At 35.9% G+C, this 23,538-nt stretch overlaps 1 protein-coding gene, 1 long non-coding RNA gene and 1 other non-coding gene across 3 annotated transcripts in view; 1 reads left to right on the top strand and 2 right to left on the bottom strand.

The window, feature by feature from the left end:
• Positions 1 to 14,091, top strand: part of LOC142874272 (uncharacterized) — a 30,623-nt gene extending 16,532 nt beyond the window's left edge. Inside the window, exon 3 of the long non-coding RNA XR_012922081.1 lies at positions 11,279 to 14,091. This is a non-coding gene — a long non-coding RNA (uncharacterized LOC142874272). The remainder of the gene's footprint in view (positions 1 to 11,278) is intronic.
• CARNMT1 (carnosine N-methyltransferase 1) overlaps positions 240 to 23,538 on the bottom strand; it is a 41,489-nt gene continuing 18,190 nt past the window's right edge. Inside the window, exons 4-8 of the mRNA XM_012759799.3 lie at positions 17,416 to 17,556; positions 16,271 to 16,449; positions 14,087 to 14,200; positions 2,690 to 2,793; positions 240 to 1,144 (exon numbers count right to left, since the gene is read on the bottom strand). Of these exons, the coding sequence (XP_012615253.1) occupies positions 1,043 to 1,144; positions 2,690 to 2,793; positions 14,087 to 14,200; positions 16,271 to 16,449; positions 17,416 to 17,556 (640 nt within the window). The 3' untranslated portion in view covers positions 240 to 1,042. The remainder of the gene's footprint in view (positions 1,145 to 2,689; positions 2,794 to 14,086; positions 14,201 to 16,270; positions 16,450 to 17,415; positions 17,557 to 23,538) is intronic.
• Positions 14,501 to 14,563, bottom strand: LOC142874695 (U7 small nuclear RNA). Its single transcript, XR_012922338.1, has one exon. It is a non-coding gene; the product is annotated as a U7 small nuclear RNA (small nuclear RNA).

The raw sequence follows: 23,538 nt of genomic DNA, 5'->3' as shown, positions 1-23,538 counted from the left end.
CTGAAATTACATAATGGCTGCTGCTTATAATAATGAAAACACAGACCATGGGCAGTAATTTATCCCTGAATTTCATATTCAAAATTTCCCACATTAATATTAGTATGACAGCTTTTACTAGTATGTAATTGTTTTAATGAAAAAAAGTGCTTGCTTTCATAATCCAGATAATTTAAAGAAAAGACATTATTGTAAACATCACACTGACAAACTCTGTATTCATTTATAGTTTGAAATCATTCATTTCAAATGGGTAAATTTTATTCTTCTTTTCCCAGTTTCCTAGCACTACCTTTAACAAAGGTTTTATGCCTCCCTTCAACTGTTCATATCTCACACATTTCAAAGTGATCCATGATGAGTATGCTTTCATAAAGTGTTCAGTTTAGTGTAGCCAAAAGACTTGTTAATTTCTCAGTTACCTGAATGCAAATTTACTGTCCTGTGATACTATTAAATTTGACATTTCATAAAAATGAAATGTTTGATGCTTCTCTAAATTCAACTAAGCTAGAAAAAAATAATTTGAATGATAAAAGAATAGACACACATTTGATGTATAGATTGCTTAGGCCTAAAGTGAACATCCAACTCCCAAATCCAGATGTTGAATATGACAGAGGATCCTCAGACTTTTCTAAAAATAACATGTGCAATGCATACAAAAAAAACCTGGAAGATTATTATGGACTTCAATACTATTGATCATTAATATGGCAAACTTGCAACAGACATCTTCATGGAGACACTGGAGATTAGGTTTTTTCTACTGAAAGATGATTCTGGGTTTCAAGGAAAAAGTATACTTGCAGACATTTCCTCCATTTTTACTCATGTAGTACAAATCTGCATGGCATAGTATATTTCTGAAAATGCAATAGACATATTAAGAAAATAGACACTATTTCTAAATTTTGTTAGGAATAAGAAGGCACCACTGATTTGAGGTTGTGTCCTGTCATCACTGATAGTTGATTTTGAGTTGTTTATTTCATCATTTGCTCTTATTAAATTTTTTTCCAGGTAATATCACTTGAGACTATTATTGTGGTTTACGGACCACAAACAAGACACATTCATAGTAGTATTTCATCATAGAGAGATCATTCACAGTATATGTTGACAAGACAGATTCTTCTTCCACCTGAAATGCAAATAATAATCATAATGATGATGATAGTCATGATGATACCACCACTAACAAATACTGAGCATTTGTAAGTGGCAGGCATTATTTTAAGCATATTCATTTATTACATAAAGCTACTCCTAGAAGATCAGTACTACCAGAAATCCCACTTTACAAAGAATGGGTGATATAAGTTGCTAAAGGTCACACTAATAAGTGGTATAAGTGGGATTCATACCCAGGCAGCTGAACTCCAGAGCTTGAACTCTCTAAACTACAATAATATGTTGCTTCTCTGTATTCTTTCTTTCTTTTTTTTTTTTTTATTAAGACCTTTATTAACAGGTGCTTGCAGTTTGTTGACTTTTTTCAAAAAATCAAGTTTGTGAACTTTTATTACAAATTAAAAATGAAGTTCTTAAAAATCTCAACTTGACCAGATATGAAACAATTTAAAAACCTTTAAAGGCATAGAGAAAAACCAGGCTTTTTTAAAAAACACATTTGTTATTACCAAAAAAGATGTCTTTAGGTAAAAATAATAAAAACCCCATGCTGCATAGATAATGCAGATAGTTCTAGCTATCTGGTTAACGGGCAAAAAGCAAGCACTTAAGGTCTTTAGTTCTAATCTTTTCTTCATTTCTTATTGCTGGAATTTCATATTCATTTCTTGTTGGATGACTAAACAGGACAATCTTCTCTGTATTCTTAAGAACAAATCTATTGTATATTATTTATTTATTTAGCCACCCTTCAAGGTGTTTATACTATTTATTTTTAAAATGAATGAAATGCTTCTAAATGAACTAGAACACAACAGCCAAAATATCATAAAACCTTACAATAATGTAGACAATTAAAAAAAGATCAAGCAGTACAAAAGGACATATAGTGAACAATATCCTTCTTACACTTGCCTTCCCATCCTCTATGACTCCCCCTAGAGTCTAGTCTACTTGGTATCTATCGGTGAGAGTCCACTGAGGCCAATATTATGATAAAGATCAGCTACCACTTATTGAAAGGCTATTTCACCAGGGATTATAGTTTTCCTTCTATACACACATTATCCCAAATCCTTATAATTCTGAAAGTTAAGTAATACAGGTTGAGCATCCTTAATCTGAAAATCTGAAATGCTCCAAAATCCAAAACTTTTTGAGCATTGACATTATGCCACAAGTAGAAAATTCCACACCTGACCACGTGACAGGTGCACAAAATTATTAAAAATATTGAATGCTTTGAAGTAACTGAGCCAAAGTAAAAAAAAAAACAAAAACAAAAAACAGTATTGTATAAAATTACCGTCAGCTTATGTCCACACAATAAGGGATACTCAACTTGAATTATCTTTACTTTACGGATGAATGAACAGAGAAGTTAAGAAGGATAGAATCTGAGGGTATTTTGTAAAAAATAAAAAAAAATAAAATATAAAATTAAAAAGATAAAATAAATAAAAAAAAAAAAAAAAAAGAAGTAACTGCCATTATCACTATTTCTGTTTAAGTGCTTTGGAACTTAAACTTTGGTAATATTTCATTCCATCCTTACCTCTACCTGGAATCCATACTGCAGAACAACGTTTTTAATATCCTCATAGCTCAATTCTATGGAAAGTTCATTTGCCAAATTTTCAAAGTGGTACAGCAAAGGACCTATGGTAAAGATACTATGAATGAATTACTTAAATATAAACATGCACTAAGAAGCGGTGTTATACTGAATTCCAAGTTAAATAATAAGTTAGGTGGTAGATGAGACAAAAAGAAATAGAGAACGTTTACATTTGCTGAGGACACTTTTCCAGACCTCTGAAACTCTGGCCAACTGACATCTGAGAGCTGGGCCTACACTCATGGGACTGAATCCCTCTGATATACCTGCCTTGCCCTCTGATACTTCACACCATGGACCTGTGCCTATCAAATTACTGAAGGAGTAGCTGCATCAGAAAATGCTAAGTCCCTAAATTCCAAAGGTATTCTGTAATTATAATTCCATAAGTAAATGCAAAACTGCAGTTACAAACTGGTTATCATGAGAAAACAGAGAAATGGCCTCAAGCTAGACTGTGTAGGAGAGAGTGTGGGGGTGAAAAGAAGTTATAGGGAAAGTCTCCTGGAGAGGAGGTGACACTAGAGCTGGTGTTTTATGTGTATTGTTCATATTCAGCTCTAACACTTATTAACTGTGTGTCTATGGGCAAGTCACTGATTCTGCTCCATCTGTAACATAACTTTTTGTGAGATAATATGCAATATACCTGTTATAAATAAGGCATTAGACATTAAGTAAATGACAGCTATTAGAGGTATATTTATGTCATTTCCCCCTTGACTGTTCTCTCATTTCATATATTTAAGGAACTAACATCTGATTCAAACCAGGATTTTCCGATCTTTTGCGCAGTCCATCGGCATCATCCAGGCAACATTATCACTTAACAGTTACACTTCAGACTAGAGTCTTCTCTCTGCCTTCATTGGATTAATTATAAATCCTGTGACCAGCTATTTCCACTCCTTATATAATGGACTAATCATGGGAGATGAAAGTAACAAATAGGATAAAGTTTTTGCTTCCAAGAGGCTCACCAATCAGTAGGTCATACTTTGGGTAAAAAAGTTTTTCTTCCCTTCTCCTCTTTTATATCCTACATAAACTACTAGAAAAAAATGACCATGAATATAATTTATATAATGTTTACTGCTCTTTTCAAACGATAACAATGGTTCCTTATCAAACTATTTTATTTAGCTTAAATTCCTACTGGTTGTATTAATATTAGTAAAAATGACTGGATCTACCATTTACTGATCACCTGCTGTGTCCCAGACTACCTCAAAACCTTTTTATAAGAATGCAGAGCCTCACAGCAAAGTCTTTCCAGCTTTTAAAGCTTATGTTGTTCCTGCTGCATTTTAAGAGCCTCCAATAACATGGTTGTTTTAATCTCTCCATATATGCATTCCAATGATTCGTACATACTGAGGCTGTATTTTACTCTACTCATGTTGTGTTCTACCTCCTAGAAAGCTCCAACCCTCCAACTCAATCTTTAGCCATGCTTCAAAAGCTTGCTGAATGAAATCCAAGTCATCAGCCCTACTGCTCATTCTTCCTAATAGGGCATACTTTAAAACTTATTTAATGCAGTGTCGCATTGCTTACTGATAATTTCATGTAATTCACACTGTTTTTTAAGCAGATTGCAAGCTACATAAGTCAAGGAGCATGTCTTAAGCTTCTTTTGAACCCACCATAATGCCCAGTTTAGTGCAGAATATACAGTAAAGCATCTAAAGACAACAGCTGTGGTGTACTTTTTTTTACAGTCTTCTATTATAATGGTAATTCGACAGATATCTCTGTGCATATTTCAGATTCTCTCTTACAAAGACATTTCTTCTTTTTCTTCTTTTTTTTTGAGACAGGGTCTTGTTCTGTTGCCTAGGCTAGACTGTAATGGCATCCATGTATTATTTTATAATGTCATTGTTTATCCAGAAGAAAGGTACATCACTTTATATTCCCACTAGCAGCATTTGAGCATATCCCATCTCATTGTATTTATCTAAGCTTTATGTAAAAACTTTTAAAAAACCTACCCAATGTGATAGGTGAAAAATGGTTGCTCATTTATATTTATTTGACTAGCAATGAGGGTTAACTTGTTTTTCTAATGTATCATTTACATTCATTATTTTATAGATTGTGTATTTACGTTGTCTGCCTATTTTACTTCTGGGTAGTTTATTTTCCTTTTTTAAATAATCTTTTAGGCTAGGCGAGGTATCTCATACCCATAAACCCTGGCCGTAGGAAGGCCAAGGCAGATTAATCACTTGAGCCCAGGAGTTTGAGACCAGCCTGGGCAACATAGCAACACCTTATCTCTACAAAAACTTAAAACATTAGCCAGGCATGGTGGTGCACCTATAGTCCTAAGCTACTCAAGAGGCTTAGGCAGGAAGATCTCTTGAGCCCAAGAGTTCAAGGTTGCAATGAGCTGTGAATGCACCACTGCACTCCACTCCAGCCTAGGCAAGAGTGAAACCCTGTTTCAAAAATAAATAAATAACAATTTTAAAAAATTTTAAAGCTTATTGTAAAAGAAATAAAAAACACAAAAATATATAAAATAACTTTGCTTCCTATAAAGAAGTAGGTTAAGTTATTCAGACCCATGCTCCAATGGAAAACAACTAAAGTTGGCGCATCAAATTTATTTTTAAAATTTTATAAATACAAAGTTAAGTTGGCTAGTAAGAAATTACCAGGAACTCAGAGAATTAACCAGTGGTATACCTAAATGCCATTTTGCCCTGAGGGTATTTGACTATCCAGATGAAACTGTTCTGCAACTTGATAAACTGTTTGGGCCAAGGAGACACAAAATAAAGCCCTGGGCCTACCACAAGTGGAGAGTCTGCAAGATCACCCACCATGATAGCAGGAATAGTAAGGGCTGTCTTTGAGGTGAAAGTGAGAAATAGGTAAACTTACTTAGGTCCTTTAGCCCCAGAAGACTACAGGAAAAACTGAACTAAACTTTCTAAAGGGAGGGGAGGTGGTTGGAAATCATGGTTTAACCCTAGAGTACATTTGTAGCCTAATTTAATGTAATAAAAGTGGTCCAATAAACTTCCTGTCCTAATTTTAGTTTAAAACAATTCTGGTCTGACAATGTTCCAAACTCCTGGCAGAAGCAAATACAAGTTCCCTTAGGGGAAAACACTTCAACCTAGACCTCAGCAAGTCCAAAAGTGATTTCCAAGAACAATCAGCAATAAATAGTTAAGGTCATCAGCCCAGAGAAACAAGGAACTATGAGTAAGAATCAGGACAAACAGGAGAAAGCAGAAAATGACCTGCAATATTAGAATTACCAGATACAACATGCTCAGTATTTTCAAATAAAAGACTATCTTCAAAATATATGCAGGGGATAGAATATAAAAAATGACCATAGCTGACTAAAGACAAACAAATAGAATATACAATAACCAAGACTAAAAACTCTAATGAATGCATAGATTTTAGATTATAGAGAGAGAATTTGTACAGGTCAGAATAAACTATCCAAATGCAGCAGATAGACAGATAGCAAGGGAAGTGGTTAAGACACATAGAAGCTAGCATGAGAAGGTCTAAAATACATCTGATTGCATTTCCAGAAGAAACAGAAAAAGAATTAGGCAGAGGCAGTATATGAAGACATAATGACAGTTATTGTTTATTTTAATGCTAAACTTGTCTCAGATTGGCAAGTGGGATCCCTTTCAAGCTGAGAATTTTTCATAACTCATGACAGAAGCTATTTGAAGCCACCAGAATGATATATTCCATTTGTTGAAAGCTACCTGCCAACCTAGTATTCTATACTTAGTGTTGCCATGGAACTAAAGGTAGCAGTATGAACCCATGACCTTTCTAGACACAGACACATATATCTATTTCCTACTTCTGTCTCTTGAAAAGGCCTAGAAGCAATACTACACCAGTGGCTCATCTCAGAGTTTCATTTCTATATACCATTCCACACTAAAAGGAACCAGGAATCCTTGGAAATAATAACTAATCTCAGGGTTTGCCGGAGAAACTATAAGATGGGCTGGAATATCTGGCTGTTCCAGAAAGGAGGTGCCAAACTATAAGGGTTATGTGAAAAAGACAAGAGCCAGCTTAAAGGGGGTGGGGAGTGGGGGATCCCAATTGCCCAATCTGTAACAAACTGATTTAAACCATTTATACCTGTAAGGCTCTAAGAGTTCCAGTTAACAAAGATTGGATAATAAAACAAAATCTTATTGTATGCTATTTATAAAAGATACATCTAAAACATACAGAAAGGATTTAAGAGACAGAAAAAGATTCACTATACAGTCATAAGTAAAAGAAAGCTCATGTAGCTATACTGAGATGCCCCCTCCAAAATAAGAAACATGGCTTGCATCTGTTCCAGAGAGCTGGAACTCAAATCCCAGCAAAAGTTTTGTAGGCAGGATAGGGAAGGGTAGAGGTTCAGGTGGAGTGGGCTGGCAGTCATTGCTTGATCATTTTCCAAAGCAGACTTTTAAAGATTCCCTTTCTTTTCTGCCCTACCTTTCACCCTCACTGTCTTTGAGGCCATGCTTTCTTAAATTCTGCTCCTTTCTTATATACTTTTTCCAGTTAATTAAACTTCTGGTCTCCCACCTGAGCATGGAGTGAAAATGAACATAAGGTAGGCATCTTCATTACCTGGTTACATAAAGACAACTGTTCCCTATCTATCTATCTATAGATAGACTGATAGATAGATAAACAGATAGACAGCTTTTCAACTTGGGTTTTTCCATATAGCACCTTATTTTACAGGGTTATTCTGGGTTAGATGGCTCTCTCACATTGGTTTCTCTTTGCAAAACTTAATTATCTACCCCATCTTCTAAAAAATTGTTACATTCTTTTGTCCCCAATGACATCCTGCCATTCTTTGTCTATGTGTTCTGTATCTTTTTATACTTTTACTACAACTGTAATAAGGTCCCATGAAATGAGGAAATAATGTGTGTTCAATCATCCACCTTATATAGGAAATGTTTCATGGTTTTAAAAATTCTGTACCTTTATAACACTTTTTTTTTTTTGAGACACAGTCTCACTCTGCTGCCCTGAGTAGGATGCAGTGGCATCATCGTAGCTCACTGCAACCTCAAACTCCTGGGCTCAAGCTATCCTCTTGCTTCAGACTCCCGAGTATTGGGGACTATAGGTACGTGCCAGAATGCCCAGCTAATTTTTCTATTTTTAGTAGATACTAATATTTCTATTTTTAACAGAGACCAGGTCTCTCTCTTGCTCAGGCTGGTCTCAAACTCCTGAGCTCAAGCAATCCTCCCACCTTAACATTCCAGAGTGCTAGGATTAAAGGCATGAGCCACTGTGCTCAGCCTACATCTATCTATTCCTTTGTGTGTTCCTGTGATTGCTTGCATACTATAACAGCAGAGTTGAGTAGTTGTGAGAGACCTTACAGCTTGCAAAGCTGAAAATATTTGCTGATTCTCTACCGAAGCTTGCCACCATACCTGGTCTGTAGCTCTATAATACTTTTTTTTTTTTTGAGACAGAGTCTCACTCTCTTGCCTAGGGTAGAGTGCCATGGCATCAGCTAGCTCACAGTAACCTCAAACTCCTGGGCTCAAGCAATCCTTCTGCCTCAGTCTCCTGAGTAGCTGCGACTACAGGCATGCACCACCATGCTCGGCTAATTTTTTCTATATATTTTTAGTTGTCCAATTAATTTCTTTCTATTTTTTTAGTAGAAACGGGGTCTTGCTCTTGCTCTTGGCTCAGGCTGGTTTCGAACTCCTGACCGTGAGCGATCCTCCCGCCTCAGCCTCCCAGAGTGGTAGGATTACAGGCGTGAGCCACCATGTCCAGCCTATAATGCTTTAAAATCTGACAGGACCCATATATCATTACACTTTACAAAGATCTCCTTTGGTGCTTTTACCTGTTTATTCTTCTTGATGTAGTTAGATTCACTATGCTAACTGCTTGCTCTTAGACCACTACCTGACTATAAATGTAGCCATGTGTACACACAAACACACAGACATATACTTTTTAGAAAAAATTATAAATAAATGTGTTTAAGGGGTACTGGTCAACATGAAAAATTGAAGAACAGGATTCACAGGCCTTCTTCTGCACTCTGCCAAATCACAACCTTACCCGAAGAACATATGTATAACAGTTCCCTTACAAAGCATACTAGCTTTCCCTAACCTGATGTGTTGGTTTTTTTTTGTTTGTTTGTTTGTTTTTTGAGGCAGAGTCTCACTTTGTTGTCCAGGCTAGAGTGAGTGCCATGGCGTCAGCCTAGCTCACAGCAACCTTGAACTCCTGGGCTCAAGCAATCCTTCTGCCTCAGCCTCCCGAGTAGCTGGGACTACAGGCACACGCCACCATGCCCGGCTAATTTTTTCTATATATATTAGTTGGCCAATTAATTTCTTTCTATTTATAGTAGAGACGGGGGTCTCACTCTTGCTCAGACTGGTTTCGAACTCCTGACCTCGAGCAATCCGCCCACCTCGGCCTCCCAGAGTGCTAGGATTACAGGCATGAGCCACTGTGCCCAGCCCCTAACCTGATGTATTGCTAAATGTATCTCAAATCCTCCTTCATCAAAGTATTTTATAAGTTAATAATCCTTTCAACTTTGATTTCTTGCAATTTGGGCAATATTTTCATTATAAATTTACTTCCAATGCTATTTGTTCTAGAATGGTTGGCAGTTATATTTCTCATTATATATATGTGAGTATATTGACATTCTGGTCTATGTAAGCATAGTTAGGGTAAAATCATCCCCAAGGGGCTGATCTCTCAATTTACAGAGAAAATTAAGCTTTCAGGTCTACATGACTAAAGCCAAAACCATGAGAATGTTATGAATTTACCAATATAGATGCCACTTTATCATGTCTCTTGGTAGCCAATTTTCCTCTAAGACACCCTCTTTCAAATTTTAAAATAATACATTCATACCTATGTGTAAGTCAGTAAATATCCACTATTTGTCTGGCTCTGTACCAGGTGACAAGGAAGTATTAGATCCCCGCTCTTGGCAGGTGTGGTGGCTCACGCCTGTAATAACAGCACTTTGGGAGGCCAAGGCTGGAGGCTCACTTGAGGCCAGCAGTTCAAGACCAAGCTGAAATATGGCAAGACTGTCTCTACCAAAAAAAAAAAAAAAAAAAAATCCTGAATCCTGCCTTGATGGAGCTTAGAGACTAGTAAGGGAAACAAAAACATACAGGTGATAACACATCACTGTGGTAAATGCTATAGCAGATTCTCTGAGAACGTAAAAGAGGAATACAGAATACTTAACCCAGCCTGACAGGATCACGTGAGCTAAGTGTTAAAGAAAACACAGGAACCAGCCAAGTGAAAACAGAGGGGAAAGAGAAAGGGCTTTCTAAATCAGAGGAAGGAGGTCAGGAAAGTAATTTAAAAAAATGAAGCTGAGACATGAGAGACAGAAAAAAGTCACAAAGGGCATTGTATACAATCATGAACAGTACAGTTTATCAAGAAAGATTGAATTTTATGCAGGGAGTCTAAAAGGAATAGATTTGCATATTGGGAAGATCACTCTGGTGATAATATGGGAGAACTGAAAGGGGTGTGTTTAAGGGTTAAAGACAACTTGAAGGCAGGGATACCTTTAAGGAAACTACTACAGTATTCCCAAGCAGAGCAAGCAATGAAGAAGTCAGAGCAATGGGCTTCAACAAGGGGGTGATTTTGCTCCAACTCAGGATGTTTTCCAATGTCTACAGACAATTTGGTTGCCAAAACTGGGAGAACTACTGGAATCTAGTAGGCAGAGGCCAGGGATGCTGTCAACCATCCCACAATGTACAGGACAGCTCCCCCCACTGAAGAATGATCCAACCCAAAATGTCAACAGTGCCACAGTTGAGATACCTTGGGATAAAAAGAGATTAAAGAGCTAATAAGGAGCCTTAAGACATATAACTTTCAGACTAATGAGATGCAAACGGTGATGAAAAATAGGCATGTTATGAACTAGACTGAATGTTTGTGCCTGCTCCCCTGCCCACAATTCATATGCTCACACCCTAATTCCTAGTGTGATTGTATTTAGAGGTAGGTCCTTTAAGGAAGTAATTAAAGTTAAATAAGGTCATATGGGTGAGGTCTTTACCCAGCAGCATTAGTATCCTTATAAGAAGAGATACCAGGCTGGGTGTGCTGGCTCACACTTATAATCTTAGCACTTAAGGAGGCTGAGGCAGGAAGATCACTTGAGACTGGAAGATCACTTGAGGCCAGGAATTTAAGACCATCCTAAGCAACATAGTGAGACCCCAGCTCTACAAAAATAGAAAAATTAGCCAGGTGTGAGAGCATGCCTGTAATCCCAGCTACCTGGGAAGCTGAGACAGGAGGACAGCTTGAGTTGAGGAGTTTGAGGCTGCAGGGAGCTATTAATATGATCGTGTCACACCTGAGTGACAGAGGGAGACCCTATCTCAAAACAAACAAACAAAAGAAAAGATAGCAGAGAGCTCACTCACGCTGTCATTCTCTCCTTCTCCTCCTATGCACGTACCAAAGATGGGCTATGCGAACAGCAAGAGGATGGCTACTTTCAACCCAAGGGGTGAGCCCTCACCAGACACCAACCTGATAGGCACCTTATTCTTAGAATTTCAGTCTCTATTACTGAGAAAATAAAATTCTGTTGTTTATGCCACCCAATATGCACTATTATTATAGCAGCCCAAGCAAACTAATAAAAGGGGTAACAAAGAGCTCCCAGATTTTTGGTTGGAGAAATCTCAGTAGATGATGGAACAGAAAAGGTACTGGGAGGTATGGACATCATTTTCTTGAGACACATAGATTTTGAAGTATTTGTCGTATATCCAACCAAGTTGGACATACCTGCTTAGAGCATGAGAGAGATATTTGGACCAGAGATACAGATTGGGAATTGAAAAAGGAAGAAAAGCCATGAGATTAGGTAGGAGGAACATGGAATAAAAAGGAGTATGTGGCATAAAAAGTGGAAAAGACTGATAAGATGATACTTTGACACACCAATATTTAAGAGAAAACTAATTCTGAGAGTATCATGCTTTTACATTTTTTAACACACATGCAAAGGATTTTATTTGTAAAGTATTAACCTTCCAAATAACTATTTTGAAGGACTATGTTTCTCTATTATTCCAATTCTCCAAATTGTTTTGAAAGTCAACTCCATGGTAAGCAGCATGGAAGCTCTCCTAATTGACTTCCGGTTAACCGACGTGCTCCGTTATTTCTGATGCCCATGACAAATCACAGGCCATGCTGTAGCACATCTACTCTTACCAAACAGTATCCTTACTAAGCAATTATTGTTACTGTGTTAATTACTGTATTACATAGCCTAATAAAATATTAATAAACCAATAAAACAAATATCCAACAAAAGCTGTTTCTATCAAAGTTAAGGTGCTTTGGAAATACACAAAACCTTAACATAACTCAGTAAATGGGTTCAAAAACTTTAATCATATAAATACAGAGTCATGTTGATGCTAAGTTATAAACTGATCCAGGGTATTCAAGAGGTTGGCTCTGGACTATGAGCCTGTCTCTGCCACATACAAGCTACAGTACCTTTCTGCTAGTTATTTAACCCAAGACTCAGTTTCTTCAATGATAAAACAGTGCTATTTCAACATAGGATTGCTTTGAAATTAAACAAAGTATTTATAAAGGGACCAACACAGTACCTAACCCACAGTGAACAAATACCAATAGGTAATATATTTCAATCAGTCCTTGGGAAAAATTCCCAAGGTAACTACTTTTTCAAAAGACCTACGCTTGGGTATTTCTTATTATGATTGCATTTTACAACCACTCTCAACTCATCCTAAAGTGAAGCCCCTACTACCTCTAGGTCTTAGTCCTAATGGTAAAATTTCCAGTAAAATAAAATCACTAAAAAGAGAGTAGGTGACCTGGCACGGTGGCTCATGCCTGTAATACCAGCACTATGGGAGGCCAAGGAGGGACGACTGCTTGCGCTCAGGAGCTTAAGACCAGACTGGGCAAAAGCAAGATCCTATCTCTACTAAAAATAGAAAAATTAGCTGAGCATAGTGGTGGGCACCTGTAGTCCCAGCTACTCAGGAGGCTGATATAAAAGTATAACTTGAGCCCAGGAGTTTGAGGTTGCTGTGAGCTACGATGACACCACTGCATTCTACCCAGGGTGACAGAGCAAGACTCTGTCTCAAAAAAAACAAACATAGGTGACAGAACTCAGCCACAAAACTAGACCCTCCCTGAAAGCCAAGGGCTTAAAACAACGTATATCTGTCCTTTTATGTAGTATAATAACCCTCATCTTAAAAACCTTTATATTCTATCTAGCCTTGATGCTTTTCTGAACATAGATTATATATCTCACTAAAAAGACATGTATATTTACCTTGATATTATCATTATACTTCCTTTTATTTTAAGGAGGAGAAAAGTAGCAATTTTCTTAGACTCTGGAAGGAAGAGACCATGTCATACCCATCATTTAATTTCCAGTATCAAGCAGTAAAATGTAGTAAAAAAATTTTTGCATAAATGAAATTATATTCCTGTTCTTTCTTAAACTCAATAATCACAAATCTTATCATACCTACTCTTTTCTCAGTATACGGATATACTGGGGAGGAAGATCACACGGAGAGATAAAATCTTTCCCCAAATGCTTTATATACAAAGAAAAAAAAGAACACCCTCTTCTTAACAGAATGGACTTCCATCTTGATGGAGATGGATATAGGGATGATGAGGGAATGATTACCTACCATCAGATCAACAATTAATATATACTGGAATTACAACTATTATAAGACTGACCTCAGTGTGAATACACAACTTTTGAGCTTCCACTGCTTTTGGAGGCATCACCTGTGGCATGCAATCTAAAGGAAACTGTAAGGCCAGGCATGGTGGCTCATGCCTGTAAGGGAGGCCAAGGTGGGAGGATCGCTTGAGCTCAGGAGTTTGAGACCAGCCTAAGCAAGAGCGAGAACCCGTGTCTATAAAAAATAGAAGAATTGGCCAGGCATGGTGGCAAATGCCTGTAGTCCCTACTCAGGAGACTGATGCAGGAGTATTGCTTGAGCCCAGAAGTTTGAGGTTACAGTGTGCTCTGATGACCCCACTGCACTCTAGCCAGGGTGACAGAGTGAGACTCGATCTCAAAAAATAAAAATAAGAAAATAAAGGAAACTGTAGAGGTTTTATAACATGTGTAACATAATTATAACATTCATGAACATTTGGTACTACGAAGTTACCAAATGTAAAACAGCTATAAGTATTCAGATTAATGTGTAAAATTTTAATAAATACTAAAGAACTTACCTAGATTTATCCAAATTCCACCTGGCTTGAGTATTTTCCATATTGTATCAATATAATCAATTACATTGTGAGCTGTGTCTATGAAGAAACAGGTGGCAATACAGTCCCAGGTATCTAATCAAGAAAAATCAAATTACTGCAAATGTTGTTATTTTGCTTTTTAAAAAAATCCTTTAAACTTGTCAGTTACCTCTTACAGGGTATTAATATTTTATTTAACTGCAGGGATACAGAAGTTAAGCTCTTCTTATCAACACTATAATCAAGAAACCAAATAATCACTTAAAGGACATACTCTGTAATTCATAAAGGTGTTAATAATCTGATAATGCAAACAATTTAGAAATCATTTTTTATATCCTATCACTAGATATTATTACCAAGTGATATTTATAGGAATTTTTTTTGGGGGGTGGGGGTTCTTCTAGTGAGGACTAGAAAACCTGTTAGACAAATTCTAAAAGAGCTGTAACACTGTAAGAGTTTTTTTTTAAATCATCTACTCAACTTCTAGCCTTCACTTTAAATCAGTTTAGACAAAATAATAGTATTTGCATTTAAACTAGTATTAACTATCAATTCTGGTAGGTTTCAGAAAGACTACAGGCACTAGTTGCCAACTGAGACATGAGTGACATAAAAATACCTAAACATACACATGATTTTGGATGATCAGGGAAAAAGGGGCGTGGGGAGCACACAGAAGCAGTGGGTGAGAACCCTGCTTTTTTTTTTGGAGGCTGTGGCCTGACACAGAGAGCGATCCAACTGAAGGTGTGGTGGTGTGGTGTCTGTACAAATGCTGATGCAGTCACGGTAACTTGATCCCACCTAGGATTATCCTCACCATCTGCTCTCTCAAACCTTGCTCCAGAAGAAAAGAATTTGTACTTGCCTAAGTGATATTTTCCATTATTTCACTTCTTATCCCTAATACCTAACATCTTTCACCTCTCCCTTTCTTCCTTCAGAGTACAAGTTGTCTCAATCTCAGAGTTCAGAGAAAAATAAACAAAAACTTTCTATGCTGTAAAAAAATAAATAAAAACATGTTATGTTGTTACTTCCCTGCTCCGAGCCTCCCAATGATGTCCTGTCTTCCTCAGATTACAAATTAAAGTCCTTGCTACGGCCTACAAGTGTGCCTCACCCAACCCTCTCCTGGCTCCCACCACCAGGCCTGTTGCTTACTATACCCCAGCTCCTCCTAGACCAGAACAAGCATCTCTCTAACCCCTAATCCTCTTCCTTCTACTCCCTCTGTCTGCAACATTCCCCCTCCAATATCCAATGGCTTGCCTCTTCACTTTTTTGAGATTCTCTGCTTGACATTGTTCTTTTTAGTTGCTGCTCTCAGACAGACCTCCCTGACAACTCTTTATAAAAGCAGCAGCCCTTCTCCAGTCACTCTGTATCCCCTCTACCCTGCCTCATTCTTCTTCCTCACAATATAATATTTATTTGTTACTGCCTGGCTCTCCCTACTAGAAGTTCCCTGTGGACAGGGACTGTTTTGTTCACTGTTCTTTTTCAAATGTCCAGAACCACCTGGTACTTAATAGGTATTCACACATATTATCTGTTGACTGAATGATCTTGCATTCTATTTTTCTCTGTCCTTTTACTGCCAATCTCCCTTTCTCTAATGCCTAACACAAATTTCGCCAACGGTTTGCTAGACTGAAGTCTGAACTTCACAGCTTGACTATAATTTTTCATAATTTGGAATGAACCTACTTTTCCAGACATATCTCCCCTTAAATCTTCTCTTTCTCTGCCAGTCCAACTGTGCTGCCATCCCCAGTAACTTTATTCATTATATCTTTGTACCTCTGCCTGCCTCGAATACCATTCCTCCCTGTCCTTCGTCACAGCCTAAGAGTTCCCTTCTCACAATAACCTACATCTTCATTGCATTAATTACTCATTTGAACTTTGTTTACATGCTGTCTTACATTAACAGACTCAACAGATTCTAAACTTCTTGATTGTAGATATCTTATACTTCTTTGTATTTCCTATCATTGCCCTGTACATAACCTTGAAAACATTCTAAATTAGCACTAAAGTATATCTTATATTCTACCATCAAAATGAATGACTAAAACTTTGGCTTAGGATAAAATTAACTCATTAATTTTAGAATAGAGGACAAGACCTTTAAAGTGCTTGCTTTGGACTTACTGCATTCTGAATAAATCTCCTGAAAATCTCCTGCTGTCATAGAAAAGTTAGAACCAGGAGGAAGACTGTGGGGGTCAACATCAGGGAAAAAGATGGGTCGAATCTGATCAGCTGATCTCCGGTTATTGCTAAACTGATGGATCCAGGGATAAAGTTTATATTTATTAATTTCAGAACATCTGCAAAATATGAGCATAAAATTCAGTGTTAACTAAATGTTTTACCAAGAAAATCTACTTTAAACACTAAAGTATAATCTGTTTGATTGAAGGTTTGCATACATAATTCATTAACACTTAAAGTGTCACTATTACACCCTATCCAATTATCTGAAAATATATATAATATATATAGATGAGCAAAAATCATGGATTAAAGACAGAAAAAAAAAGTAAATTCAGAGATATAAATATGCTGGTCATTCAAATTTTTAAAAATGTATGTATTTTCAAGTTCAAGTAAAACAGTCCAACTAGTTTTTTAAAAAAGGTATTGGTTTCAACTAAAACAGTTTGCTATTTTAATTATTTTGTACAACCCTATTCTTTTTCCCCTCTTGCCAACCTCCTAAAATTCATACTGCCATCCAAAACAACATATTACTTATATAAGGCAGCTATTTATTTTTCTGTAACACGTCTCTGGCTTTAAAAATAAGAACTCTTTTCCACTACCTTCCAAAAGAGGCCACAAGTTCTAAGAGATCTTTCCAACTCAGCCATGTGAACATACTTGGCCATTTTATAAGAATGTGATTAAATAGTTATAACTGCTACACTAAACTGTTATTCACCAAAGAAACAAAAGGGTGAAGAAGTTTAGGGAATAATGAAACAAACAAAAATAATAATCCTTCCTGGATCATACCTAGTCCAGAAGATTTTGTACAGAAATCATTTCTTTCATGGAATGCCCAATCACCTTCTAAAAAATCACTTACCCATCCTGTTTTAACATTCTGTTAACTAGGCAACTGGTTAAAGTGGTAATTTGTATAAGCACTTTGATTTAACATAAGAAACATTTATGATATATATCATAATCAAATACTACGTACTTATCTTCAAATTCAGAATTGTTCAAGAATAGGTAACTCAATCTGATTCTGAGAAATTACTATTTCCAGCAAAAAATAAATTAAATACCTGTTGAGTACAAAGTTGGAAGAAAAGAGCATAAAAAAACTCCATTCATTTCCTTGACAAGCATAACCTAGCATAGCTATTTCCCAGGCCAGTCTTCCTAGTCCAGCACCAGGTACCAGAATATTTACTTTAGAAGGATCCCTGAAATGAAATAAGGCAATTATGTCCAAGCCCTCCAAGGAAAAAAAAGACAAAAACCACATTAATGACTAAAAACTTACTCAATTATTCAATAAGAAAAGCTCACTAAGACTCTGACTTCTTAAAATTGAGAAATACTTCTAAATATAAGAGGTATAAGGAATTATATGTTCAGATATCAGGTAAAGGTTTTATCCCCTCAAAATTATTTTTCAGAAAAAAAGGAGTCACCTTGTATCTGAAGACATACAAACTGACTCATATTCCTAATAGCAATCACCTAAACAAGTGTCTTAGAAAGACAAATTATTCCATAGGGATCCCAATTAAATATGAAGAGTTTGACCAAAATTACTGCATCATGGGACAGTAAAACAAAATAAACTTTATTTCTAAATTCAGTATATAATACAATGATTTATGTAACTAAATTAAATATATATAAAATTTAATGTAGCAGGTATATCTCTACATCCTTATATAGTTCAGTGGGCAAAAGAATTTGGGAGGGGGAAGAGTTTCATGAGGAAAATGGGAAACTGCCTTCTAATTGAGCACACTCAATGGCAAATATATTACACCAAAACAAAGGTTCACAACCAAACTAATGTCTTCCACTTACTAGTATCTTATTGCCATCAAACATTTCCTTTGCTGTAAGATCCACGATTCTACTTTCAAACTGCTAAAAAGCCGTAGCGAAAAGCCCTTTCTCAGGAATTTTGGTAAATCAATATAATCCAGAGGAAACAAAAATGGTATTCTTATAGGAAACCAAAGGAAAATGTATATAATCAGCTGGCATCATGCAATTAAAAAGGAGTTTGACTATTATATATCCTAAATATGGTTCACAAATCAATTTCCAAACCTACTCCCACTCAAAATTCTTTTTTATCTTTAAACTACCTGGTCTTCGAGTTTGGTTTGCTCTCAACAGCAACAGGGCATTTTACTAGTAGCCCATATGATAACCTTTGCATAACCCACTTCAAAATGAAAAAGAAATAAACAAGGGCTTTCAAAAGTTCAGTCTACAAATATAGTAACAGGGGAATTTGCCCAAGGTTATTTAGTCTTATCTATATATGGAACATGTGTTTATATGAAAACCTTAACAAAGACTAATTTATTTCACTGTTGAACTGTTATACACAATAAAGCATAAAAGAAAACTTGTTAAAAATGATTTCTGACAAATAGACCTATTACGATTAGTTAAGATATCCTTTAATATTTGATATGGGTAAGCTGATAAGAAGGAGCCATGTAACAGTATTCACTAAAACATTTTCTTCTCACTCCAGATTATATATAATTTGTGTATACGCGAGTGCACACTTTAATTTTAAGAGAATGGATCCATCCTTTCACTTTGTTCAGGCTTTCACTGTGTTCAGGCTTTCACTTTGTTCAGGCTTATCTATATATCAGTCACCTAACAAGAATATGCATATTTTTAATATTAGTATTTGAAATACTCCTAGCTCTAGGACTCCCTGCTACTCCTTGTATAAAGGATCTGTCACTATGGCACCTCACCCAGGCTTCACTCTCTCTTTTCCCACTCCCTAAAGACCCACCAAAAGCTCCACTCTCTGGAATTACCTTTCTTTTCTCAGTTCCCATTTGCCTAATCAAAACATGCATTTCCATCCCCACTCTCCAAATGGCTGTTCTCAGTTTGGAATTAAAAAATATATATATATATATCTGATCAAAGCAATGCAACAGAAAGTAAAGGATTTAGAAGTAAATTCATATAGTATTTAAATCTTTATAAAAAATCACTAGCAATCCATTTCTGAATGGATGATAACCCAAATGAAAAGTTACCATGCAGAAATTAGAAATCATACTAACCTTAAGGGAAAGCTGTACTAATAATGATACCAACAATTATTTTGGTAAGTTATGGAAAGTTAACTTTATGACTACTATTAACAAACTTGCCCTAACTGATCAGAACCATAGGACTCTCTACTCCCACCTTATGGCAGAAAATATATTAGCAACAACTTGTATAAAACTGCTCTTAAAAGGCTATAATCAAGCCACAGAATGTAAAAATCTTAAGAGTAAGCAGAGACTAGTAGAGATCTACAAATTATTTGCATTAGGACAAGAAGGATTTAAGTGGGTATATAAGAAGAGACATTAAAACAAACCCTCTAGTCCTGAAAAAATGATCAAGAACTAATGAATGGGTGAGCTGGAGAAAATTTTTCCCTAAATCTTTGTTCTTAGCTAGATTTTATTCATTTGCTCTTTATACTAACAGCATAAAGGGAATTTCCTCTAATTATAATGTATATGAAACTAAGCCATTCTATATGGCAATTTCTGCAATGAATCCTTATAAACTCTAGACTCAAAAGCATTTCTTTGAAGGCATTCTGTGGAGAACAAACATAATATAAATCTAAACACAGTGTGTAAGGGGGAGATAACGTTAAACCAGGCTGAAACTTTAAAAAACTGGAATAAAGAAGCATGCGATATGTAACTTAATGATCAAATGTTGCCTTCTTGAGATTCTTGGCAAAAATTAGCAATTCAGCCAACAAGTTTACCAAGTTAATAAGGTCCAAATATGGAGAAGCAGTATATTTACTACAAATGTGACACCCCTGATAACTGGGGAGAAAAAGTTTCAACAGTTGAATCAAGACAAATCAAGATAGAGAAAAAAGGGTACATCTGTACACAGATAGCACGTGTGTCTGAAGAGGCCGTGGATTGCATTTCCATCCCCCTTTCTGCTTCAACTATTTCACCAACAGTAAATGTTGATCTTGATAGAGGTTTCCTTTATCATACACAGAACTATCTTTGTTTGCACTGCAGTTGCAGATTAGAAAACTCCAACACAAAATACTTTCTCTGGTTGTGTCACCATTATGACACTTGACTGACCCCTGGTGGTAGTACATACAACTTTTAAGCACCAAAAGTGGTTCTCTTTGAATCACAGATATTCTCCTATAAAACAAAAACTACTAACTACATGTGGCTATGGAACACTTATAATGTGGCTAGTCCAAATTTAGATGTTTCTTAAAGTGTAACACATCATATTTTAAAGACTTAGGCTAAAAAAGAATCATAATATCTAATAATCTTTTATATTGACTATATGTTGAAATATTTTGGAAATATTGGGTTATTAATGTATTATTTTTAACTGTTTCTATTTATGGCTATTAGAAAATTTAAAATTACAAACATGCTCTGCATTTGTGGACTGCGCTACATTTCTATTGAACAGTGCTGGTCTATATTGTACACATAAATCATAAAAACATAACACTGAATGAAAAATAATTGTGAAATGACACTCTAAACCATCAAACCTCAAAAATATACAGAGCAATACGTGTATAAACATTTGGCTAATGTGGAAATGCAAGACTAGAATAACAAAACAACAAACGCATGTTAGTGGTTATCCCAAAAGACAGATAAAAGTGCTCTGTGTAGTTTGCAGGACAGTTTCAACTTCACCTGTAATATTTCTTTTAAAAAATATATATATAAAAACAAATCTGAAGCAAAATATGGCGAAATGTCAATGTTTAATAGAGCTAGTGTTGAAATATTTTTCTGTTCATTGTAGAAAATAGGATATAAATCAGGAGTGTCTTTCAAAAATATGATCCCAACTTACTTCTTCATCTACTCCCAACAAAGGACTCCTTACTTCAGACAACTTCCCACTGATCCCAGAAAAGACTCTATTTGAATCTTTAGAGCTTCTACACATCCACAGAAACTCAAATTATCACTTCATCTATCATTCTTACTATCCCAGGCAAACCTTGAACTCACTTCTGTATGCTTTCAGCACTTCATCCATACCTCTGTTATATAAGTTTACATGCCAAGTTCTTCACTTTGCTTTCTTCATTTAAGCAACTACAGCCCACGGGCCAGTCATCTGTGTTTATAAATAAAGTTTTACTGAAACACAGTCATGCCCATTCACTTAAGAACTGTCTATGGCTGCATTTCCACAACAGCAGAGCTGAGAAGTCCCCACAGAGACTGTACTGGCTGCAAAGCCTAAAATATTTAACATCTGGCACTTTGAGAAAACGTTTGCCATTCCCTGATCTAATGTTTTTTTTTTTGAGACAGAGTCTCGCTTTGTTGCCCAGGCTAGAGTGAGTGCCGTGGCATCAGCCTAGCTCACAGCAACCTCAAACTCCTGGGCTCAAGCAATCCTTCTGCCTCAGCTTCCCAAGTAGCTGGGACTACAGGCATGTGCCACCATGCCCAGCTAATTTTTTTCTATATATATTAGTTGGCCAATTAATTTCTTTCTATTTATAGTAAAGACAGGGTCTCGCTCTTGCTCAGGGTGGTTTTGAACTCCTGACCTTTACCAATCCACCCGCCTCGGCCTCCCAGAGTGCTAGGATTACAGGTGTGAGCCACCGCGCCCGGCTGATCTAATATGAATCATTTTCACATGCAGAAGTATGTCTGTAGAACAGCTTCCCTGAAATTGAGCTGCAAGAATAAAAGATCTGCACGTGAATTTTGACAAATATTGCCAAATTACTCAACCTAAGATTTTTTACTAATTTATTCTATCGGCAAAATATTTATTTAAGTTTCCTCACACTTTTCTTGATAGTTATCTAACTTTTAAATCTTTGCAATACAATACGTGAAAAATGGCACCTTAATGTGGTTTTTACATTTGCATTTTCTTATGAGATTGAGTGTCTTCTTGTATTTTTTTCTGTGAACTACCCATTAACACCATTTTTATACTGGGTTATAAATGTGGAATGGTTTTTCCATTGGGTTATCCCACTTGAAATTTTGATTTGAAAGCAATCTGAAACACATACTTGTCTTTGGTCTAGGAAGGCTTTCAAATGAGAAAGAAATCTATTTTCATTCTCTAAAACTACTGCCTGTATTATCTGGCAGTCTACATTTCCTCCATTTTTTCTTTTAAAATGGATTCTCTTAGTGAAAAGAATCTTTTCAAAACTATAATTTACATTCTTTATTTTAACCTAAGTGGAAAAAATGCTTTAAAGCTCATAGTTTTCTTTCCTAATACTTACTATGTAAAAAAAAAATACATTCCACCAGTCAATAATAAATCAGTACCTTCCTGGAGTGTCAGAGTATGTATATTGAAATACAAAGACATAAATTTCCCCCAAAAAACAAAATATCACTTCAAATTTTTCTAAAATTGAATGGGCTAATGAAAATAAGATCTGAAAAATATAGTCCAGGAACTTTCAGGATTCATAAAAAACATAATCCTGTATGTGATCCCTCCTTTCAGATAGGATTCAAACTTAAGAATCCATATTTCTTTATCAACTATAAGTTTTACAGCACTGAACTCTTCAATTTAAATGACTAGACACTTAACTTGGAAAAACTGTAAATCTCAATGCGCACCATTCACACCATCAATTGAGAAGAGTTATATTGTGATGTTCAATGTATGAAAAAAAGGTTTAAACCCTGTGTTCATACTTTACATTAAAACATATGTATACATAGATAGCTAAATTTCAAAGAGCAACTGCTCACTAGAGCAGGGTTCAACATCTACTTAAAACAAAAATAAAACATAGGCTAATAATTACTGAAGTATTTGGCATTCAGCACAAGGAAAACAGCATTTCCTTAATTAACAAATAGACCCTATACAGAACTCAATCTATGGCTTCAAAGCTACTTGTGCTTGCAAATTCAGGCGTATTAAAAATTCTAAACATAGACAAATTAGAGAAACTGGTAAGTCAATTATGTTCCCGTCAGAAAAATATTTTAAAGGTCACAAATATAGTAACTCTATGCATACTCCAGTAAATATACTATCTTCTACAGGCAGTTCACTTAGAAAATACCTTAAGTGAAATTTCAAAAAGAAGAGAACACAGTGGAAATTTATCTGAGAAACCCAAAGCTGACCACGATTTATCTAGAACCAAGCTGGATTCTGAA

Source organism: Microcebus murinus, chromosome 12, assembly GCF_040939455.1.
Source record: "Microcebus murinus isolate Inina chromosome 12, M.murinus_Inina_mat1.0, whole genome shotgun sequence".
Classification (NCBI taxonomy): domain Eukaryota; kingdom Metazoa; phylum Chordata; class Mammalia; order Primates; family Cheirogaleidae; genus Microcebus; species Microcebus murinus.
Note: the sequence above shows the minus strand (reverse complement) of the source record. Positions and strands in the feature narration are given on the sequence as shown.